The 24,780-nt window shown below is 37.4% G+C and overlaps 1 protein-coding gene across 8 annotated transcripts in view; it reads right to left on the bottom strand.

The window, feature by feature from the left end:
* Positions 1 to 549: 549 nt before the first annotated feature.
* The window catches only part of CNST (consortin, connexin sorting protein), a 50,775-nt gene continuing 26,544 nt past the window's right edge, over positions 550 to 24,780 (bottom strand). For 7 of the 8 annotated variants that reach the window (XM_056342477.1, XM_056342476.1, XM_056342482.1 and 4 more), the window contains 9 exons: positions 24,531 to 24,561; positions 21,898 to 21,984; positions 21,308 to 21,422; positions 18,780 to 18,801; positions 18,504 to 18,600; positions 14,500 to 14,532; positions 11,911 to 12,788; positions 4,173 to 4,308; positions 550 to 2,479 (listed from right to left, as the gene is read on the bottom strand). In XM_056342477.1, coding sequence (XP_056198452.1) covers positions 2,274 to 2,479; positions 4,173 to 4,308; positions 11,911 to 12,788; positions 14,500 to 14,532; positions 18,504 to 18,600; positions 18,780 to 18,801; positions 21,308 to 21,422; positions 21,898 to 21,984; positions 24,531 to 24,561 — 1,605 coding nt within the window. In that variant the 3' untranslated portion in view covers positions 550 to 2,273. The remainder of the gene's footprint in view (positions 2,480 to 4,172; positions 4,309 to 11,910; positions 12,789 to 14,499; positions 14,533 to 18,503; positions 18,601 to 18,779; positions 18,802 to 21,307; positions 21,423 to 21,897; positions 21,985 to 24,530; positions 24,562 to 24,780) is intronic. The other variant, XM_056342475.1, reaches the window with a different exon arrangement.

Here is a 24,780-nt window from a genome sequence, read left to right as displayed (position 1 = left end):
TACTTTTGAATAAATAGTTCTATATATACCTCTTGATCTTTTTGGTGATGAAGTGCACAAAAACTTATAAACAATTTTTTTAAGCTGAAAACAACAGTTGTCTCTTAAGTAATAAACTTAATATCCTGAAACACACAATGCAAAGCTACAGAAACCCAAAATACAGTCTAACTACATAGTCACTATAAATACATATTTTAACTGAACGCATGCTTTTTACTTACTCTGTGAGTAAATTACCAAAAAAGAAAATTAAGATTATCTTTAAAAGAAAAAACTAAATAAATAAACAAACCCAGACTTCAAATAATAAACTGAACCAGCCAGTAACACTTTAAAATACAAAAGTGTCTCTCCCTTTCTCCTTTAGATTAGCCCAGCATTATAATACTCTGAGGACAACAACCAAAAAATATACCAATCTACTGTTCTCAAGTTTCATTCTGAAAGCAAAAGTTTTCATTAATTTGGGCATTCTAAATTTGCTAGTTTAATATAAAGCTGCACATGAGGCTCCCTAAGGTATAAATAAACTAAGCCTCCACAGTGGAAAAAAAGAGAAATCATACATGCAATTTATTCTAGGAAAAAAAAAAGTGATTTTAACTTTCACTTTAAAAACCCGTGAAGTATAACAGTGCGTTAGGAACAATCAAGCTCACTAGAGGGACAAATTGCTTGCAAATGCCAGAAAGCATGATCATTTAATGTTAAAATTCTGAGCAATATCTTGAAGATTTTACTTCATAGTATTTTACAAAATAATATTCTAAACCTGAACACACTGCATCATACAACGTTAGTAAGCAGGAAATCACGGAGTGAAGTGGACCCCTCAACAACGCTGTTTCCTGAGGTGAAAAGGAATCATTTCACACTAACACCTTCAGCAGGGCCAGGCCATCAGACTCTGTGCAAGAACCGTTGCCACATTTTGACCAGAGTGTGGGCCAAAGGCCTGTCTATCGACTTCTCACCTTCACAGTCACGTCAGTGTTCCTGTCACATACCACGGGGAGGGCTGAGCACCAAGTGACAGAAATACCCACTTAAAATCACTCTTTGTACTGATTGAAATTGGTTTGTATGGCTGATAGAAAAAGAACAGATTACACAATAAAGGTCTCAGAACTGCAGGGCAAACAGATGCAAATGTGCTTTATCTGCTAGAACGAGTGCCCTGGACTACCAACATGCCGCGGATCTGCAGTGAGCCTCTGAATCTCTTCTGCTGGACCAGTCCCGCTTTACACAAGCACTCACTCATGGAGAGAGGCTGCAGCACAGTGCAGTGATCCTGTGCACTCATCTGGGATGAATCAGACATGAGCCCTAATTGCAATGAAGATTCATAGATAAAGGCAAGGATCATTATTCCCCATTTATGGAGGAGAAACTGAGGCACAAAGTGATTACTGCAAGTCAGTGACGTAGCTGGACAGAAAACCCAGCTAGCTCCACACCTGCTACCAGGTGCTTTAAAATTGGCCAAAGTCACTTTAATATTTAACATGAATAATTTACTAAACATCTTACTTTTGTTTCTGTGTTTAGTGAGACCCATGATTTCCTTTTTAACCTTCCATTTCTACAACAGCCCACACAATACTGTGAGTAAAGTTCCAGGAAATTTAGTGAAATCTGCCAGCAGATTTATCCCACTCATGATATTCACCGTAAGCTAGAAGATACAGGGTCAGCCTGTTAAACACCAAATGAGGGCTCCGTGAATGCCGCTGCGCTCTTCTCACTCCACCCAAATAATTACATGGCTCACCAGGAGAATTAAAATGGAGAAAAATAGTAAGACTTAGAAGAAAAATAATGTTTCCATGAAACACAGACTTATTGCATGATAGCTGGAGGCAACACCTTTGCACAAACAGCTGTAAATTAAAGCTGTCCTTTTACTAAGCTTCCAGAGATTGCTTACACATTATGTGGCAATGGGAGAGCATATAGAAGACAGTCAATTTTCTTCTTCCTTCTTGCCTTGCCCAAGTTGTCGAAAAGCTACTTGCCTACTCTCACAAGGGTGAAGAGAATATGTTTTAATTCTCCCATACCACAGTGCTACAGTTTAAAATGTGAACATTTTGCCACCTGATTGCTAAACTAGAATTTTCTGGATTTCTAAGTAAAAGTGTAAGTACATCATCAAATACACATCACCTGCAGGTGGCAAGTGTTAGAGAACTTGAAATCACTACTTTTTTTCTACCCTCTCCAGTAACCGTTGGTGAGCTCCAGTGTGCTGTCTCCGCTCACTTCAGCTATGAGAAGGCTATCCAGTGTTTAAGTTCTTCTATACGCTGCAATATCTGGGTATAATAGAAATCCATGTTGGCTGCAAAATCAGTACACACAGGGGATTCCATGTCACCGAAGGTGCAGTACAGTGCAGTTCCTCCAATGCTAAGGAAAACAGTCGCGATGCACAGCAGGATCAGCAAAATACAGGAACCACCAGCTACTTCATCTGTAAATATAAGAGCACAAAAGGTGGAAAAGGATGATATAAAAATCAATGCAAATGTGTCTAAGAAAACTTGAGCTAGGTTTTTCCATGAATGGGTCAGGAGGTGAACATACCTAATGCTCACCGTGTAAAGGGACCATAAAACATACCAGGAACTGTATGTTTCTCTACCCTGTCTTTCCAGAAACCTAAATAATTAAATAGCTTAATTTCTGCAACCTGCTTACTTGTCCTTGCTGATACCACTTGCAGAGTCATTCCACACTGAAGCAAAATACACTTAACTATAAGAACGTTGCACAGCCAAAGCTTCCTTCATGGAAATAGCAGAAATGAAATGAAATCTTTGAAACTACAATAAATGGGAACATTCTTGCTTCTTGTACTGACACTGACTCCACTACCATGAACTGTTGGTGTTTATTCTCCTATTTTGACTGCAAGGATAGACAAAGCAGTCAGGGTAGGCTAATGTGCAGGGTTATTTTACATCTCAGTTATTCTGTGTAACTCTTTGCATGACTGTTTATTCTAGAGTAAGAGCAACAAAGAGGTTGCAGAGGTGCTGCTACATCCCCACAACCTCACTTGTCCTTGATAACTTGTATGGATGAACAACATCTGCGTCTTCTGTCAGACTGAAGAAGCTCTAAGAAAATTTCTGAACTCCCTTCACTCTACATCTGGGATAAGAAACAGGAGAAAAGAAGAAAAAAAGAAGAAAAATTCAAGCACTTTTTTCTGTGTTTGAAATAACAATAACAAAACCAACAATGATGATAACAATAATAATAAATCTTCCCTTTTGAATCACTAAATCCCCGGGGAAAAGAACATCACAGAATAAATTTTAATTAAATTTTATTTAAAACATAAATTGTTTTAAAATAATTTTTTTTTTAATGAAAGATGGGACAAGTTCCCTTTCGGGTAGTGAATGGATTTTCCTTTCAGTGTATGAGACACAGTTAATACACTTTAGTACAAAAGACCACCATTAATACCATTTAGTGGCTGACACACACAGTAGGTACAGGAAGTACTATCATTAGTAACCAAAAGTTACTAATCTCTTGAGTTGGAATGACAGAGATCTTCAACTCCAAAAAATGCATAACAAAAAAAATATATATGGTATTTCTTATGAGACAATTTAGCACATCAAAAAGGCAGTAAGGTGTTTAGCCAAATGTAATGACAATAAGCAAATATATATGGATGTTTAATTGTAAAGCACCATCAAAAATCTGACACCCTCCAATCCTGTGGTCTACTAGGAAGGGCTGGAAAGCTACCTGTGGACAAAGCACAACAGACTTGTTTCTTTCGCATCCCTCTTTACCTACATGGATTACATTTAGGGAGAAACCTACACCTCCCACCCCTAAGCCCTAAACATTAATGAGGGGATGTCCATTACATGTCACTTGCAAATTATTCAGCCAGAGGAAAAAACCTGACTTCAGTCTCAACCAAGCTTTAAAACAGAAATGTACTTACTGTATCTTTCTGTAGTCTTGTAACCCAAACCTGGTATAGAATAATCTTTGATGCATCACCTTCATTTATTACTTAAGTTTTAAAGAAACAAGGCAGTACATAAAATGAATGCCCACGTTGGTCTTGTGAACAAAAAGATCAACATCATTTGCACCGCAAGAACGCAACCCATGAATTAACAGCTTTAAATTACCTTGATCCAATGTGTCTTCCATTTCTTGGAATCGCACTCTTCTCTTTGTTTGCCTTTGCTGGACTTGCGCAATTGTTTTTCCTTCCCTATCATCTCTCTTCTTTAGTATAGACACTAATCCTTCCGCTGGGGCAATCTATCAGGAAATACAGTGAGTGGCACAAATGATGCAAGGCATGCAAGCATAGGATCTATTTGACAGTGACTTTAAGGAAGAAATGAGCTAAACAGTTGAATAATGGTTTCCACTCTACTTTTTTAAACACTGCAGCACCTGTGAAGCCTCCTTCTGGAATACATCAATTCCTTAACATTGCAGGACAGCTGCAGTATCATTCTGCTACTTGCCCTTAACAGCTATCAAAGTTAAATACACATACATTTACTGTTTGGATCATGCACTGTAGTCACTGTAACAGCTCCTTTGTAAGTTCACGTCATTAAATCACATGGGTTGGGGCAGTGGTGAGGAGGGTTCGTGTCAAAACCACCATCATCAGAGGGCAATGAGAAGTCAATGACACACTGACTATCCAAGATACAAACCTGCAGAGACAACCAAATCCTTACTGTGAGATTAATTTTCCAGCACTGCAATTGGTTCCCCAGGGTGGAAACAAGCTACAGTGGGGCCACAAAATGAAAAAGAGGTAACAACAGAGAAAAAGAAAGCTTCAATGCTCTGGATAGATTCCAGCTCCACATTGTAATAAGCTCCCCACATACAGCGCCAGTTCAAAAGTCCTTCCCTACAGGCTGGTCACCCAAATAGCGATACCATCAACAAGTCAATAGACCATAACTTCTCTTTCCATTGCTACAGCGTTTGACTTAGCTGCAAGAGTAAGCCATACTAGGATGTTACACCAGCCTGAGCAGTCTGTAATTTCCTAGTTACTAGAGAAATGAAAGTAGGGGAAATACCAGGAGAAAGATGCCTTCCTGAGCAAGCAGTTCCCGGTGTGCTAGAAATAAACAGAAATGAAAATAGGAAGCATATTTAGACATGCCCTTTTTGATCTTGAGATCGTCTCTACCAGAAGAAGATTCTTAGTCATCTCTTCAGAAATCTGAGTAGCGCTTTTTAACACTTATTCTGTGGAATGGCAATAACATTTATTAAATTGAAAATTTGTATACATTTGTGCCACTGATAAGAAAACGCTTCAAATTTGCAACTCATCTATGTAGGAGATGACCCAAAATGCCTATAATTTTAACAAAAATTCAAAGCGGAAAAAAGCAACTTTAGGAAACATGTAGTTGCAGGCAACTGACTGCTTAACTCTGCCCACAATCTAATCAAGTTAGAAGACCATGCATGAAAACTCATTTGCATAGCAATTGTAAGAGCTGTAGAAAAACAGAAAACAAGTGACTTCATAACTTATGCTCCTAAACCGGCTTCATGCTACAAGCTTATTGAGCGCATTGATGCATGCTGTAATTGGAGCGCCAGTGCACCGAACACAGCAAAACCCAGAGCACAATCCAATAGGCACCGCACAAGCACGGCATTTGGTGTTTGCAACATTTTAACTGGGAAATGTGGCAATTACATTTGCAGGTCTCCAGTCTGGCAGTATTTTATAGCGCTCAACTGGACAAATAATGGCGCTCTGAACAACTCACACAGTTGGCCACTACGGGTATATGCCTACGTCTAACAATTTTTCCCAAAATCACAACTGAAAGAATAAAATTGATCTCTGCCACACTTCCTCTTTTGAAACTCACTTTCCCTTTTGATTATCTGCTCAAAAGCTTAATGGATTATTTAATGAAACAAGGCAATTAAGTACTACAAAGCAGTGAAAGTGGGGAGGTGGTGGAAACAAATTAAGTCAACATATGGAAGACCACTATTTGACACAAATGAAGCAGAAATAATAGCCCACAAGTGTGTCATCACAACAGACAAGTGCACTAGGGTGAAGCTTCGACTGGTAACATTACACTAGCCTTGCAGAACAGCCATCAAAATTCATCAGGCCAGCCAGAAAATCAACACTTACGCTTCCTTGTTGTGACAAGGAAAGGGGCTCATGCAGGACTGCATCAATTTGACTTATTTATTTGGGAGGGGAGAGATGAAATTACGTCCTTTAAAAAAGTAGATTATTTTAAGCCTCTGTGTATGGCATTGCTTTCATAAAGAGGATCAATGGCTTGTCCCACAGCACCCACGCAGCAGGCTAGCTGTCGCCTGCCACGCATGTTCGCAAGCGGCTCAGGCTGCACTTGGCTGGAATGTCACCCTGGGTGACACAGCAGGGTGTTTGTCCCAGTCTGCTCTAAGAGCAGTACGTGATGGTCCGCGCTGCAAGCAGTAATTTCAGACTGAGACACTTCATTTTGCCCGTTGGCTTTTGGTAGTCTTTGAATGACTGTGGCACAAGCACTGTCTTCTCCAAGCTTAAAACCAGAGGGCTATCTTTTACAGGATTATACGGAAATGTGTGTTTCAATGATTACAGTTACATAAAAGGCTTGCAAATGAAAGTCTTGCTACAATAAAGTTTACTTACTTTCCCTGTCAGCCTGCTTGGCTATGTTTCAGCATTTACTTCTAAATGTATGAAGAACTAATTGACACAGGACAGGTTTCTCTATTCCGAACGTCTTTTGCTTTAAAAGGGGGAGCAAGGGCTTTTGATTTTGCAATAAAATCTGTGTGGCTTGTGTTACTCCCCTGTCTCAACAAAAGCCATAACATATTTTCACAAGTCCCCTTTACATGATGTGTAATTCATACCTAGAGTATTTCACATGCCTCTGAATTTCATGAATCATGTAATTAAGGTTTTTGGTTTGTTCTGCAAAGGACCTACAAAGCTATGCCACCTAATCAGGGTACAGTTTATTGATAAAATACAAACATATGGAATTCTGCATAAAGCGATTTTACACCATCTCATCTATCGCATTCCCAACTGCAGCTCAAAAATATTCAGTACAAACATCACATTTCATTTTTCTAATTTTCAGTCATAAAAACATCATTACTGTAAGATTGTCATGTAAGAATAGGGTCTATCTTACTACAAATACAATCTCATTCAATTAAAACAACTGTAAATGTATTTGTCTACCATACTTTCATTTAGAAAGATTTCAAAGCAGTATACAAACTGATTGTATTAGATCCATCTCCCATTAATTAAATATCAAAGGAGAGGGACTTAGCTGCCATGTAAGACTTGAAGTTTTCCATCCCAGTCTTTAGGAGGCAGAAGGAATTTAAAAAGGCAGACTACATTATTTAAATTGGAAGTTGATGAGGGAACTGCGGTTAATGCAGTTGACCACAAGTCAAGCTTCTGCTCGACTTGGACCACAGGAGGAAAAACATAGGCTTGCATCAGGCTGCACTACAAACAGCTCTGCGTTACATAAAAGAGCTGCATAAAGGATCCTATTGAAGCATCAAACATTTTCTTAATTCTGAATTAAATAATTAACAAAAGATGTTCTTGGAGCGTCTGTGTAACTGAACTCACTCAGCTCTGCTGGCCTTCACAAAATCTTTTCATTGGTGCTTTTATAATTATTGTACAGGAACTGAAAATGGCATACAGGTATGAGGTGGCATTTTGACCAACAGTCAAAAAGGAAAGCAGCAATGACTGTTGGTTAATTGACACTGTTAAATATTTTAGCTTTTCTCTTTTTACCGCTATTAAATCAAAGTGATGCTGCTTCACAGAAAAGTTTTAAAGTTTTTTGGATAAAGTTTAATATCCTGGCTGCAAAATAAGAAAGCAATAAGCTCTAATTAAACTACCCGTTCCGCCTCTGTTTTAAACAGCGTTTTCCAGTAAAATATTAAAAAACCTTCTCACATTATGCATATTTTGCCAAATATGATGTGTGTGTATATATATTTATAAATATATTGGACAAAACTAATGAAAATAAGGTCCTGTACTTAAAGACTTTGGAGAAAACACATTGAACTCGACTGTTGGAATAACTTGTAGCATACAGAAGTAACTAAACCCCCCAAAACTGGAGGCACTGCAAACTGAGTTCTAGAAAGAAAAGTTAATTGTATGAAGTATTTTGGTCTGAATGCAGAGAACTACTCAAGGAGGAGTTTTGTTTGTTTATACTGCTGTGGGCTGTATTCCTTATTCAATTATTTGGCAAATGCCTATAGTTTTATTTCTAGCAATACCAGATGTTTTTAAAGCTGTAGTGCATAACTATACGACAAACTGAGAAAAAGAAAGACTATCCTGCCTTAAGCTATAAGCATCAGACAAACCCCTTCACTAATAAAATACATTAGCTACACTTTGAAAAAGAGCTAACTTACAGATTCAGTATTCATAGCCCAGTGTAAGATACTAACCATTCTTCTGTGGATACGCTTGCCATACAAGTACCAGGGCTCCTTTACACAGCAATAAATAGCTCGGATACTGTGTAAGCATTTCATACGGAAACATAATTCTTGCAAACTCAGGCTTACAGGACCCAAGCCATACAAGAGAAGAGGGGATCTCAAAAAGGCATTGTCTCCAGCCCTAGTACAGATAGGTGGAGACTTCATTTCTGCAATCAAATCAGTTGCTAGTCAGTACATACTCGGTACTTTTTAGAAGTCTTGCTGCACAGACAGTGCCAACCAAAAGCTACTACCTTGTGGTGTGGTAGAGAGTCTCACTATCTGCTTTCTGAAAGAAATTTCACATTATAATTTTCGATTTTAAGACCTTACTTCTTTCCCTAATCACCACTCAGATAAAAAGCTTATGTAATAATTTTTTATTTCATGTGGCCAATGCAACTTACATTACTGAGGTTAAAATTTGTTTGACTGCTGGTGTGTCGTCGCATTCTCACAGAAATGACAGCAATGATATCTAAGAAGCGGTTATACACTTCTGGTAACTGTTGCTCCCACCTGCCGACTGTGCTTCAAAGCTCTTTGTTAGCTGGATGAATCTTGTTTCTATAAAATGACAGTGATTTTCCATCATTTGCATGTTGTCATGCACCGTTTGTACTAGTGAAGAAATACCGAGTATAAGGGACTGTACAATATGTAAAGTACTATTTTAGTTTTGCAATTATTTAAAGCCAGAGTTAGAATTTAGTAGATTTTCAGTCTTGTAACTAGTTACTGTAAATGGTAGGCTAAAAGTACGTGACATAAAGGATCTAAATTAGAGAACTACATGAGATGACTGTTTGACCTCAGTATGGGGTCAAACAAAACTTCCTAACTAAATACATACAGAAGTACTTACCCTTCCCCATTTTCAATGAATTAATATTACATCTCCACTGAAGAATATTGAGATTTTGTCCTACCGTACTATTTTTATACCTAAGTTATTTCAAGACAATCTTTACATCCACCTTCCATTCTAACTTATTTGTGGCAATTTTGTAAATACTCGCTCCATGACAAGTTTTACCACAAATTGATATTTTTTTTTACCGTCACATTGGTACATTTAATGTAATTATTTTCATTTCATTCATGTGGCTACCAACGCATTTTCTAGGTATTTCTTTCACAAGTACTGTGTGAAAACACTGTCATCTTATTAGATGGCCACAGCCTGAACACAGCCTCAGGAGGACAAGAGAGGTAAAAACTTTATGCTGGGTGCAAAGATAAGCCTGCTTGTCAAAACGTTGGTGAAATACTATTCTAGCACTGAAACAAAACCAGCAAGAGCAAGTTAACAGTGCCGCTTTCTGAGAGGTGCCAAACTCTCTCAGTTCCTGGCATCTTCCAGGAAAGCTGTAGGTTCTCAGCACTTCCCAAAAGCAACCCCTAGGGTAATGACAGGTTGTAAGATTAACTGGAAAAACAAAATATAATTCTATAATGAAACAATACAAGCTTCTGTGCTGTCCTTAACTCACCCCGCTACACCCAGAAATTTCAGGTATTGCAAAACACCCCCAGATGCTGCACATTAGAAAACTTAATCGGTATTGAGATTAATCCTTCTCTTCTCCCCTATTTAAACCTTCTGCTCACACAATTCAGGCCTCTTGCTAAGGACGATTCAAAAAGAATCCTACCAGTGCTAGCCAACACGATGCCTTATATGGCCAGAAAAAGTACTATGGAAAGACTCAAGGTACTTTTCACTCCCCAGAGAGTTAACTCTGCCATCTGAGTACTGGCAGTCCTAGCATCAGGATAGCAAACTAGAAATGAAACTAGATTCCCTGTAAAGCATCATCATCGGTCACTGGGCCAATCAATTCAAGCATAATTTTTCTAACAGTATCAGTATGTTGTTTCCTATCCCATCCTCTGAAATGCAAATGGCCAAACACAGCAATTGAGAAATAGTTTCTGTGGGATTAATTTAGGATTTTTCTACATGAAACAGAACAGTTCTCTCCTGTTAAAATGCTGAACTTTCAGTGGGCTCAACACAAATCTAATCTTGAGGGACAATACTTAAATTACTCTTCTGTTATACACATATATGGGTGTAGCACAGGCTGTCAACAAAACGCTCTTTTTCAAAGCCATCCTCTAAGCAAACACAAGCCAACGGATTTAGTGCAAAAGTCTGATTACATGGATGGACATGTGTGTGGGTTTCCACAGCTGCATGCTGTCAAGAGTTTGTGTACATCTTTGTGCACAAGGCCCTCAGTCCTGGTATGTGGTATGCCTCCTGACATCCCACAGAAAGACAAGGTGTTTCAGGGACAGGTCAGGATGAAAGATCTTGGAAAGGAAATAAGATGTTTAGGTGGTGAGAAAACCCAAAATGCTCTGTTTCCAGCTCTGGAGACTGTGCCAAAAATGTAATAACATCAGCATGGATCCCCAGTGTTTAGTTCCCTGCTTGGCTGCTGTCCCCGAGTGATCGTGGGGGTTCTGGGTCACTGTGCATTAGCTTCTGGTCTACAGAGAAGTAGTTACTTTATTGCCAAGGGATGCTGTATTGTTCAATACATTAAAAATAGAGATGGACTAAGATACCTTTTTATAAGTCTTCCCCCTCCAGCATCTAGAATCACATCATTTCACAATAATACCACTTTTTCAATCAAAGAAAAAGCTTTTAAGGTCCCACGGTTGCAAATGCATCAAAACCAGAAGACAAATAAAGCGAAGACCTCATCATACAGTCTCCAAAAAAGTCCCAAAGCAATAAATCTTCTGTATTTTTAGAAAAGCAATTTAGCTTATGAAGCACTCATTCTTGTTGTGGCCGATCAGCAGTGCTTCAGAAAGGTGGGTTCAGGCTTAGAAGTTCTTTCTTAAGTTTTGGTTGAACAACAAAACTGCCTAAACTGAGCAAAATGAGAGGCCCATACTTTCATATACAGAGCTTATGACATATGTAGTTCCAATCTATATGGAAGAGGCACAGAAAAGCATCTTTTATTCTATGAACAGAAACGAACCACATGTTACATCACAGACATTATGTAGATCTCTGATGTGAAACTGTGATTTAGCAGGAATTGTCAGCTCATCTAACAGTCTCTGTTAAAATGAAAAAAAGGTGTTCACACTCATGTAAAAATCAATCTGATTTTTAGAAACACAGAGCACTGCTGGTCAAGAAGGAAGCAAACAGGTTAAAAGAAACTTTTCTGAACTCAGAACAATTAAGTATAGAATTATTTTCAGATTAAAAATAAAGTGATATATGAAAGAATATTTAACACATTTTGAAGTTGGAAGTATCTAAAATATTTTAATTGAGATAAACATGAAAGATTTTATAGGATTCACAGTATTTACCTCAGCAATCTCTATCCTTCTTGCGAGTTCATCAAGAGACGAAAAGCTGTCATCTAGTGATAAAGCTTCCAGTGAGCTGTAAGATGCTCGTTCAGGTGAAATATCTGGAACAGTGTCAAAGTCCTCTTGGTTCGCTAAGTTTGCAAATGATTCTTCAGTGTCTATTATGTTACCATTTAAATATCTGAGAAATAAATCTTCTTGTTCTTCATTATCTACCTTCTCCTCCTGCCCTGCTGTTCTCTCTCTTTCTTTGCACACTCCTGAATGGGCAGTACTCTCCTGCTCAGACACTTTATTACACCCAGAGCATACATTTGATGCAGTTCCGTCCCGTGAAGACTTTTCATCACCATCATCAGGCTGCTCCTGTTGCTGCTTTAAATCACTATTCCCAAGCTGGCCACTAGCAATTTCTGAAGAGCCAGCAGCATGTTTTGATCTGAGCAGATTTCTATCAGCTTGCACATCTTTATCAGTAGGAACCAAATCAGTAGGCATATAATCAGCATCTGTTAAACCCAAAGCATCTACCATTGGCTCAAGAGGGAGTTTCAGCCCAGGCTCACCAGCTGTGCCTTCTATTTTTTCCACATCCTTAGAGAGCTGTCTTTCTCTCAGCTGCAAACTGTTATCTTTACCGGCATCACCAGATGATAAACAGCCCGAAGAAGGCCTGCCCACTGTCCCTGTGGACTGGGTGTGTGGCTTCAACGTTGATTCAGCACTGCAGTGCTGCTCCTCCATGTGGTCCTTTCCTGCAGCTACCCAAAGACTTGCTGCCTCTATCTGTCTCTCAGTTTTGTTTTCACCCAGAGAACTAGTGCTCAGCTGTTTATCTTCTTTCTTTGGTCCAGTGCCAGGACAAGTTTCAGTACCTAAGTGCAACAGGAAAAACAGTTCCAGTGTTTTTAAATGATTCAAAGCATCAGCCCGGGGTGAAAGAGTATACTGTGATTTGATAATGTTGTAACCCAATGCTTTAAAATGCACTCCCATAAAGGGCAGGTATTTATGCTCCCGTCAGAATAAAGTTCCATTAGTAGTCTGAAAAGCTGACTCTTGATTCAGCAAAGTATTTGCACACATTCTTGCAGGCAAAGAACATACTGTAGTGTCCTCCTGAAAAGAGTTACTCCCATACTTCAAGCACAGTAAGTATGTAAACGTCTTTCTGGACAGCCGCTTTTCTTCTAAAGCGTATTTTATGTGAGCGCACCTTCTGGATGTCTGGAGTTCAGACAAATGCACTTAATGACAAAAAAATGTATTTTGATGCTAGTGTTACCTATTACACAGGGAGATACCTGCATTTCCTTTAAAGATGCTGAAATTGTACCAATTTAATACATTTAAAATTCAATCCTTTTAAAAGTAGCTCCTTTGGTTAATGCTAAATTAAACAACCAGTTACCATATTTTACATAATGGACTGCATAAAAATATATTACTTTTTGTGTATGTAAGTTAGTTTAGCTATTAATAAATGCAATTGGATGCAGCTTATTTGTGTATTCACATTTACAGTACAAATGAAAACTGATTTTTCTTATCTGAAATTTCAGAAAGAAACAAGGAGAGCTTCACATAGCTTGTGAATTCACTTACTGTTGGCGTGATCTGCTGATGAAGGAATAGATAACTAATGCAAGTTGTCAATAAAATTATTAGACATTAGCCATTGCAAGAAGCTCAAAGCCAAATCTCCCCTTTTAGGTTTATGAAGAAAGGGAGTGTTTAGAATTAGTATACTAAAGCAAGCCAGCTGTGACAGTAACTGTCCTTTATTCCATACTTCAATGAAAATTAAGTTAAGACTATGCTGTAGTAGGACTATTATTACAGTAATAGTATTAGCCTCAATCAACAAATTAATAACTCTAGAAAACACTCATTTGGACTTTTTGGTCATAGCAAAAAGCAGAAAGGTCTTATGAATAGATTAACAAAGAGATCAAACAATGCCCTTATTAACTATACATTCTCACAAGAATGACTGAAGATCTATATGCCAATCTTACCCTTCCTCATCTGTTAAAACCTCACTGAAAAGCTGAGCAATTTCCTGAACTTGTTACATGAAACAGGGTCACATTCATCAGTCTTTAAAGAAATGTTTGCATTAATTTGTCGTATTGAACAGTTTTACTAAATTCTAAACGATGGCCATTTTAAAAGAAAATGGAAGGTACAAGGTAGCATAGAAAAGACAGGCTTGGAAACTGAAAAAGAGAATATCCAACCATTTCAAAATGCAGAAAAAAACCCCACAGAACATCACTAACAGATAGAAAGGGTATAGGAAACCTAACTTCTGTAAAATGATGAAAGAAGAAATCCGTATGAGACAGGGAGTTTTTGAAAATTAGACACACATGAGGAGGTAGCTCAAGGGATTTGTAACGGGATACTGAGCCCTTCACATATAGGTCACGAGTTCAAACACTGCCTGGATTATTGGTACAAGATTTGGTTACCATCTGTCAATTTTTCCTAGTGGATACATGCACATTACAACAAACATCTTTGTTGGCAGCCCCAACTGCAACAAAGATTAAATGGAATCGGAAATTAAATCAAATTACTCACCCTGAAAGGTGGCCCTTGAGCTCAGGGCTGTTCCTAAAAAAGTAATAAATAATCCTAGCATTGTTATCTAACTATAGATGTACAGGAACTGAGATGTAATGATCATCATTACACTCCACATCAAATTTTCAGCAGCTTTCAGTGTTTTCTTTACACCTGCTTTAGACAACCCACACCCACTGCAGACTTAAAGTTAAGACAAATACTTGAACACGTAATTAGAAAAGGTGCTCTTTCCTACTGAGTTAAATGAAGACATACCCACCAATGTGGCAGCAATTTTTACCTGTCAGAAATACAACAGTGTCTACTGAGAATCTTCTAGCAACAAAAGCAGTTACTGTAATTTAAGATTTTTTTTTTTTACAGTTACTTTAAAATTGACACTTGCTTTCTTCATCACAGAAACCTGTAGCCACCACCTTTTTATCCTGTTAATCCAAGACAGTCCAGCAGAGATAATGCTGACATATGGCATTCTACCAGAGGAGAATTAACACTTTACCATCTATTGTCCCTCTTCCCACTTAAAAACAAATCCCATATGATCTAAAAGAAAACACGGTATAAGCAGTTTCTCCCCACCTTGGAAACAGGTCTTTATGTACACACTGCAAACTTATGCTAGTGGTTTTTCTAAATTCACCATTTAATTAGAAAAGGTTTCATGAAACACATGAATTTGATGATCTTTAGTTAACACTAAAGCTATTAAGGCTTTCTGCCAAAACCTGGAGAAATTAATGGATACAGGATGTATCAAATCTCATCTTCTAATATACACACATAGCTTTAAGGACGTAGGTTCCCTCTGTTGGTAACTCAAAGAGGAAAATCTGCCAGAAAGGAAAATGTAGCAGAACAGACCATTCACAGCCCTTGCTCAGAAGGGCAGAAAACTCATTCAGTGACCCTCCCCGTAATCTTTACTAGACAAGTTCTTATACAGCTGCTGCTTTGTCACTGTATCCCCACGAGACAGAAGTCACAAATTCTTAGGATTGACTGCCTACAAAAGCTCAAACTATATTCCCAAATGCCTGCAATAAGTCAATGGAGTAATTTTTCTTTAGATTAGTAAAGAAGTGTGATTTTACTTCAAAGTGCTACCATAGTACAGTGCAACACTCTCTACAACATAATATATATCTGTATATATATCTGTATATATATTGTGTATCAGCTAATACTTCTTATTGATAGTTGCTAGATAAATTTTATTTTAGACATATGAATTCATATGAAGGACAGTCTTCAAACAACCTAAGGTTTTCATTTTCCTGTCTTACTGTAAATCAGACTTCTACTACCAGCAGCTGAGTCAAGTAGCTCTCCCTGCAGACTGGCAGATACATTTCTAAGAGAAGAAGAAAAAGTTTACATATTTACTTCTCATTTTTCATGATGTTGAGGAAAAAAAAAACCCACACAAAAAGCAGAAGACAAGCATTCTAAGTTTTCAGTGAGAAGGCCCATGCATTTAGGCTAATGCTGAAGAAGTTAGTTTAAGTATTAGGAACTGTATGGTTACTATAATATAGGATTCTGCTGGACGTCAGGCAAAATCAAGAACCAGCCCCAAAAGGCCATACTGGTTCTAGCCCTGAGCTGGATCACTCAGCCACAACTCAAACATTTTTCGCACAGCACTGAGCAGTGTATACAAATTCTGAGTTTTGGATCATCTCTGTCCAATTTCTCTATTAGTTCATACCGATGCCTTCCCTACCCAAAACCTTCTAACTGCAAGAAAAACATTCAGCCCTATGCTGCTGATGCATTGACTTGGTGAGGGGCAGCAGCAGCTAACTGACCACGCACCACCTTAACAGATGAAGAGACATGTCAGGGTGAGAAGTCATTCCTTCCTCAAGAACGTACTGATCTTGTGAACACCATCTTTTGCAAATCTTAAGCATTTAAACTTGAGTTAGGCTTGAAACATTCATATCTTTGTACTGTAAAAGTATTTAGCACTGCTGGAAAATTCCCAGCAGAACTGCCTTCTATGGGATGGCATGAATTTATTAATTCACAATCATTTCACAGGAACCCAAAGATTTTGATTACATTTTGACAAGAGTTACAATAAGAGAATGACATTTAGAAAATTCCATTTACACCATTGTCCTGGTTTTGGCTGGGATACAGTTAATTGTCTTGCTAGTGGCTGTACAGGGCTGTGTTTTGGATTTAGTAGGACAATAATGTTAATAACACGCTGATATTTTAGTTGTTGCTTAGTAGTGCTTACCCTAAGTCAAGGACTGTCCAGTTTCCCATGTTCTACCAGTGAGGAAATGCATAAGGAGCCGGGAGGGAGCAGGGCCAGGACGGGTGACCCCAACTAGCCGAAGGGATGTTCCATACCACAGAACGTCGTGCTCGGTATATAAACGGGGGGGGGGGGGGGGGGGGACTTGGCCAGGAGCCACCGATTGCTGCTGGGGGACTGGCTGGGCATCGGTCAGTGGGTGGTGAGCAACTGCATTGTGCATCACTTGTTCCTCTTGTGTTTTATTCCTCCATCTCTCTCCCTCCCCCCCCCCTTACAATTGTTATTATTGTTATATTTTACTTCATATTAAATTGTTCTTAGCGCATGGGTTTTACCTTTTTCCAACTCTTTTCCCCAGCCCACCAGGGGTGGGGGTGGGGGGCAGTGAGCAAGTGGCTGTGTGGTACTTAGTTGCTGGCTGGGGTTAAACCATGACAACCATGATTAATTACTTTACATTAAGTTTAATATGTCTATATGTTGTACTACAGTGTTTTAACATTGACACAAAATGCTCTTTAATTCAGAAGTTTTGAATGTTCAGAACCAGAAAGCTTTAGTTTCCACCTGGAATAAAAACTATGGAAAAATTACATGTGTCTAATTTCTTTCCATGGGAATTTCCAACCATCCAATAATAAAAAGCACAGGGCTCTTTTGATCTGCCTTCTGAGCTGTACAACATTTTTTTCGTGTTTTCAATGTTTTGTGTTTAGTTAGGTTACAAGAACAAAGACAGAGAAAAGGCAGTACAGGGGTCATGGTGAAAGAGGCTGAAGATGAGGAGGATCCACACATGTAGAGAACTGACTCTGTATCTTCATTAACCCCTGACTCTCCTGAACTGCTGGCTGATACACACTTGTAGGATAGTTTGGCTTGAAACGGACCTCCTGAGGTCACATAGACCAACCCTCATCTTGTGAGAGATTCTAGCTGCTTTCAAGGAAAGGCGCACAGTTTAGGTCAACTTTGGCAACTGGAACATCGTAAAAACCAGAAACATTTTGCTGAAAGAGAGGACACATAAAGCACAGCCTGGTAGTCTAGCAATTCTCTTTCCCCCTTTGCCTCCATTTGAACAGTTCATTCAATTAAAAATGTTTTGTAAGAATCCAGCCATTCTAACAAATTAGTCAAACAAAACAGCCACTGTCCCAAGGCAGGAGGAGGATAATGAAGCTGATACAAAAGTGTGTATTGAAAAAAATTAACTGAAGTATGCTTTTCTCTTCAAGACCCCCAAAAGCTTCCTAATTTTCTTTGCTGTAACAGAAAAATGTGTCTAAAAATCAGTGTATTGCATGTAATTTATAATAGTTACTAATTCTGTTAATGGTACTGAATTGCCACAACTCAGAATATTTGTCATCAGATAGTTTACCTTGTATTTTATACATAGAAATTATTTATCTTATCTCTAGTTTTACACGTTTTGTAGCTTATGTAGGCTGCTATAAAAATATGCACATTTAAAAGATTTTTTTTGATGGAGACTAGAATTACTTTAATTACAAATCTGAATATCAATGACTAATTAAAATGGCATAGTACATCCATTGTGCAGTTGTGGAAAAAAATTAAAATTTGCACAAATGGATGAAACTGTGGGAATCCAACAAATGCTGTAGCTTCAAATGAAATAGTTTCATAGTATTTGTAGGAATATATCATTACAGTATAATATTTAAAACAAACTTATGCATGCACATAAACACACACATACCTGATTTAAAAGCAGTAGCTTCTCTTTCCTTTAATTTTTTTGATTCCATTAACTGAAGCAAACAACCACTCTCCCATGTATTTTCTGCAGCTACTAGCTGTAAAATATGATAGTATTTCCTGTAATTTTTGGAATTAAACAGGAACACTGATTTTTTGAAACATCCAAACTTCAAACAGTTTCTATACTAAACTGGAAAGACTGTATCAAATATTATTAAAAATATATTCATTAGCAATCTTTGACAAAGCAGAATTCAATTAGGCAGCTGCTTACCTTATTTTTGGATGCCTGTGGCCTGCAGCAATAAGAAAAAAAAGAAACAACTTAAAAAAAAGAAGCAACATTCTTCATAACAAATGTCATCGACATCTTATAAACCCTTGCTCTGCTCTAATATTAGCACAGAACTTTTCTTACATTGAAACAGTGTCAGCATGCTAGCATACTTCCAAGCACAGATCTGTACCATATGTGAATATCATCACCCATGAGCCCAAACATTGCTCCACCTAATTGAGAAAGCAGTTTAAAAAAAATTTACTCCAACATATCAAGCAATCTAAAATCTTCTAACACTTTATGCTCAGAAAGAACTCTACCAACTTTAAAAATCATGTAGGGACTTAGTATCTACTAGTATTAAAAATACTGATCACTATAAATGTGATTGAGGAATGGAAAAAAACCCATCTATTTCCTTCTCCACAAACTGTTTACACTGGGACATGTTTTCTGAGTACTCTAAGATACAGCAGCTCCCACTGATTCCACTGGGATTCACACGTGAGTCAGCACTGCTCACAGCAAGGACTTTGCAAACTGGGTAGAGATTCATGCACAATGTGTTTTATCATGCACGATCTGTCTTGCAGCCTTTCATACAGCGATAAAGATAAAATGTTGAGCACTTTGTTTAAAGCTACCAAAAAAAAAAAAAGGTAGGAAGGACAAGAGGGAAAAGTACTGATGTTCATACTCTCTAAAAAAAACTTGTGAAGACTTTTAAATTTTACCATTTAAACTTCAAATAGAGACACTCAAAACTATCTTTAAAGAACAACCATGTCCAGTATGTAGCTCTAGACCTTGAGTATCAGAAGAAGTTACATTACGTTCAATTACAAAAGCAAAATCCTCACGTTTTCAAAGAGCTGCATGTTATTCACTAAAAAATAAAGTGTAATTTTAATTACAAAATAAACTGAGATTAAAGCTTAGGAAAAAAATGTATGAAACAATAAAAGCAAATAAGAGTTCTGCTTAGAGTTCAGAAGATTAATGATATTAAATACAGACAACTAATTATGGCCAATGAACAGAAGCCTTAATTTTTAATTGCAGGGTTTCTCAGAACCAGGAATGATGTTACATGACTGAAATTTTGTATTTTGAAGTGGGGCTGCACCAAAGTATTAGCAGGAGAAAGCAGAGTTATTCTCAGCAGGGCGACAACTGAAGCGACAGTAGGGAGGTGGTGCTAGTTGAAGAGCAGCAATAGACTTGAATCTTAATCCTTCAGAGGGCTTGCAAGGTTGTGTGCAAGGAAATGCAGGCTGAGGAACCCTGCAGGTACTCAAGAGTGCCATCTCTCAGTAGCAGTCTGCTGTAAACATGTAAACATGATGCTACCGTGCTAGAGCTGCCCCTTCCTCCTGTGGTACCACGGGCTTTCCAAGGGCTCCCTCCCAAACCATTCACACTACAAATAAACAATCCCTGCCTGGGTTCTGGCAGTCAGCCTTGGTGTTTTCAAACTTCTGTACAGTCACCCAGAAGAAAAAAAAACCACATGGAAGCCAAATCATACTCTCTATGAACAACAGAAGCATTCTGTTACATCGAGACTGCCTAAGCCAATGCAAATATATTTGAAAAGGTTCTCTCTCCCCATCGATAGAGAGCATTTCCCCTGTCACAGCTTGGACTTTCCACAGCTTTTGAACGTGGTTAGTTTCCCTATTATCATCATTGGCTGATCATTTTTCAGTGGCAGATGGCATAATCTTTTCCATCTGTCCCTTAAACTCAATGCCTAGTAGGTAGGACATTCACCCATAAAATAACAGATCCGCTTCCTGATGGGTACAATCTCCTGTGTGTACTACCCAGAGGAGCACCCTATCCAAACGAGTGTGATACTGGGACATGCTGATTCTGGAGGCTGAGATGCATCAAGCAAAGCAGGTAGGAACTAAGATTCCACCACTTTTCAGAATACTGCCACACTAGGGAAACTACAGAATCGCTGCTTCAGAATGGTTAGGCAACCTATATGAAATCAACAGAAGGCAACAAGAATGACTTGAAGCATTAGGGATTTGTCCTAAAATGTAGAAAATTTGGGAATAAAATCCTATAGGGTAGATGGGAGTACTGGAGTCTGAGGTGCTGGACAATTCCCTTTCAAAACAATTACTAAAATAATAGGTACTAGACACAAGCACCATCATCAGTTTTACAGTCTCTCTCTGTCTAAATTAACACTGCTCAGTTTTTACATTGCCTGAAAATACTAAAACTCAAACCTCCATTTCTGGCATACTAATAATTTGCTGAAAATAGTTCAGATCTAGTCCCTATACATTCCTCAAACCATATAAAAACAGTGAAAATTGATGGTAATGGAAACATTTTAGTTACATATCAAAAAGAACCACTACTTTATAACCAAATTCACTGAAGTCAATGGGATTCAACTTTTATTTTGACATTGACTATTTTAAAACATCTATACTGGCAAATAGACACAGCTGCACTAACATATTAGTACTGGAAAAGTAGTAACATTTTCTTATACTTACTGTGGATGTGAAGAGCAAACTCTGGTAAGCTTTTCCAGCTCTTCACCACTCAGTTCTTTAGCTGAATTCCTCAGCGTTGTAACTGGAGTAGGAACTGCTGTTTTCCATTTTCTTTCTAAAGTGAACCAAAATCACTTTTACCCAAAATATTATAGACGTAGTATTTGCTTAGCATAAAACATATATGTGAAACTAATTAACAGAGAAATATTTAACAACTCTTTGTGTATGCTCTACAATCTTGTTTCAGGCTATGTAAAAAAGCATTGTATTTTTTCACAATACACTTTATTTTCATCACATCAGATTCATCAACCCTAAACCAAAAATAAGCTCAAAACAACTGTGGACCAATCAGAGTCTTAATTACTAGAATAATGAATGACAAACTATTTGCACTTTTTTCATGAAATGTGTGAGAAGAAATCTAAAGCAGGTATACTTTTCTCGTAACAAATTCAGAGAAATTCTGAAATAAACGCTGCTTTTGCTATATAACATTTTAAGCTGGCAGAATGTATACTCTGTTATTTAGAAATACAAACCAAATTAACTCTTTCTTCTACCACACCAGTTTAGCCTCTACTCACCCCACTGTTCTTGTATAGAAGAAAGATTTGCGAGCAGCTGCTCATGATACAGTCGTTCAAGCTGAATGAACTTCATTGCCTTCTCATCTGAATGGAAGGTTAAAGAAAAATTCACACATATCTGGACATGTTATGATTTATTTGTATTTGGCACCATATTTGTTATGTACCTGAAATTTGACATAACCGAATACAAATGAATAATGGCTAGCATCTAGATTTCTGTGCAAGGAAGAAAATAGCAGCAGACATGAAAACAGCAAGTAAGAAGTAAAGTAAGTTGAGGAAAGCTCCAAAAATGAAAATCCTATTCTCTTCAGCAGTCACCTCTTCCCACATGCCTTAACTTCAACAGAAGTTTTTCTAGAAAAGAAACAAGCAAAATGTTATTATGCTGACACCTCTTACCAGAAAATGAGATCTCTGGGAAATGAAAAACAAAATAAATTACCCAAATACCAGCATGTATCTCTCAAGAAATCAAATTACATGCCAATAACCATAACTAACTGAAAATATGGCTCCTTTCCACTGACCAGCTGGAGACACTATTTAAAAAATTTCCCCAATTCAAACTCCAAAAATCCCCTTCCCTTTTCAACCACTGAATACAACACTGCCGGATAGCTGAGTTCACCTTTTGTCTTCTTTCTGAAGATGCTGCTTACTTTTCTTCCATATGAAGAACTCTTCCCCCTCCCTTAGGTTATCAATATATTCACAAAGGTATACTGATAGTTACATATTTTGTAATAATCAGGATAACTGTCATTCCATCAAGCCCAACTTGTTAGTTCTTCTGTTTAAAGCCATGTTTTGCCAGCTATTTGAAAGTTAATTCCACAGTACAATGATGATAGAAGTACAGTGAATGAGGTTATTAGTAATATTAGAAAAAATATTTTCCATTATTCATATTAATTAAAATACTGGAGTAATTATTACAAAAACACAACCAGTACTTGTTATTCTTGTTAGCTTCATGCAACATATACATAGCATGGCTTATGAACAACAATATTAATGGAAAGAACAATCCCTGCTTTCAAGAAATCTGTTATTAGAAACAGAATTACAGATCACAGAGATAGCCTTAGAGGATCACAGCAACAAACCCTCAATTATTGTTAATATGAAGTTCTACGCTGGATGAATTAAAATGTCTGTCATGGATAATTAATACCATGCAACACGATCAAGTAAGTTCTTTATTAACCTCAGGAAACTGATGGTTGTGAGGACGGAGGAGATATCCTTCATAAATATGTATTATATAGTGGTATTGAATTCCACACATCAGGTCTACATTGCATTAAAAATATTTCCTTTGATCAGCTTTAAATACAGTGCCTTTGATTAAAGAAACTTCTATGGAAGAGAAACTGTCTATCATGCTGTTGAATGCATTTTAGATTTACTGTACTTGCCCCTGCAGAGCCATAATTTACTACATGCCTAATTTTTCCATTCCTTTAATTTATGCTGTTTATTTTGGATTTTCTGATGGATGCTTTTGAAGTAAGATGACCAAGAAAGAAATACAGTCTTTAAGACAGTGATGGATATTTTATTTTATATACTGTTTCTATAATATTCCAACAGTTATTTCTCTGGGTTTGTATTACAGGCTAATATAATTTGGCTAGGCTTCAAGGATACCTTTCCAAGTTTCTTATTCTTTGTTATTTAACCATTACAATTGCCTATTTGCTGTATTTTGTTTGTTACAAATTACATAATAAAGAAATAATATGTATGCACAAATACTGTAATTTATGATGCATCTTAGTGAACCACATATACCTGAAGGGCTTACCAGTCTTGCCTCTTCTTTTTATAGTCTGATCGTTTTCCCTTAACAGCAACCAGAGGAAAACCCAGTCCACCTTTTCTAAAAATGTAATTTCACTTTAAGATGTAATGTAATTGTTCTTTCCCGCAATTACTGAAATATATGAGAGCAATTAGCAGAAGTTCAACTACTGTAACTTTTTTACTAAAATTGTTTGTATTATCTGGGCACAATCAAAAGGAATTGGACCATTGAACTAGCTGTTCCCAGAAGCAATTACCCATATTTTCCTATGACAGTTTCTCAAACTACCTTGATATACTTTTGACTAATTAGCATTTGCCAAACAACATGTTGCTATTGTTTTCAGGTTGCTGGTCTCCTTTAGCTCAGTGTGCTTGATATTTTTATTCTAATCTAGATACTTGTAGTACATATTCTAATCAACTGCTGTGATAATTTTGTTCTGACTATAACAGTGCCTTATTTGATATAATGGAATCCATACCCTATCTAGATTGGACATATTCCCAGCTACTAACACTTAGAATAGAACTTATCATATAAACCCAGAAATATTTTCTTTGAAAATATTTTCTTACTTCCCTGTTTATGCACAACCGCTAATGATCGTATCAGTTTGCTTAACTCATATTCCAGCTGTTTGATTAAGGACTTGCTAACATGCTGTATATTCACTCATGAGTAAATTACTGCTGTTCACTTCTTTCTAATCCTGACCCACAACCTGTGGGTCAATGGTAAAGCATTTATCTTTTTATGTTTTATCATGCCAGATTATTTTAATATTGCATAACGATTTCTACAAGTAAAAGGATACATTCCTCCTCTTGAAAATAGGTCTCAGCTATCTGCAAAAGTAAAAAGAGAAAACTAGGATTCTATAATTTTTATGAGAGTGGTAAGGATATAACATGAACTTTTTATCATAGTTTTAAACATCTGGTTTGCAGGTTCATATTTAGTTTGGGTGAAATACTAATATTCAGACTAAATACATATATTCTTATTCTAGGAAAGATGTTCAAAAAGAGTATCAAACAACAAAGAAATATTAAGTCTTCACACAA

This window comes from Falco biarmicus, chromosome 6, assembly GCF_023638135.1.
Source record: "Falco biarmicus isolate bFalBia1 chromosome 6, bFalBia1.pri, whole genome shotgun sequence".
NCBI lineage: Eukaryota > Metazoa > Chordata > Aves > Falconiformes > Falconidae > Falco > Falco biarmicus.
The sequence above is the reverse complement of the archived record's forward strand: the minus strand, read 5'-3'. Positions and strand labels throughout refer to the sequence as shown.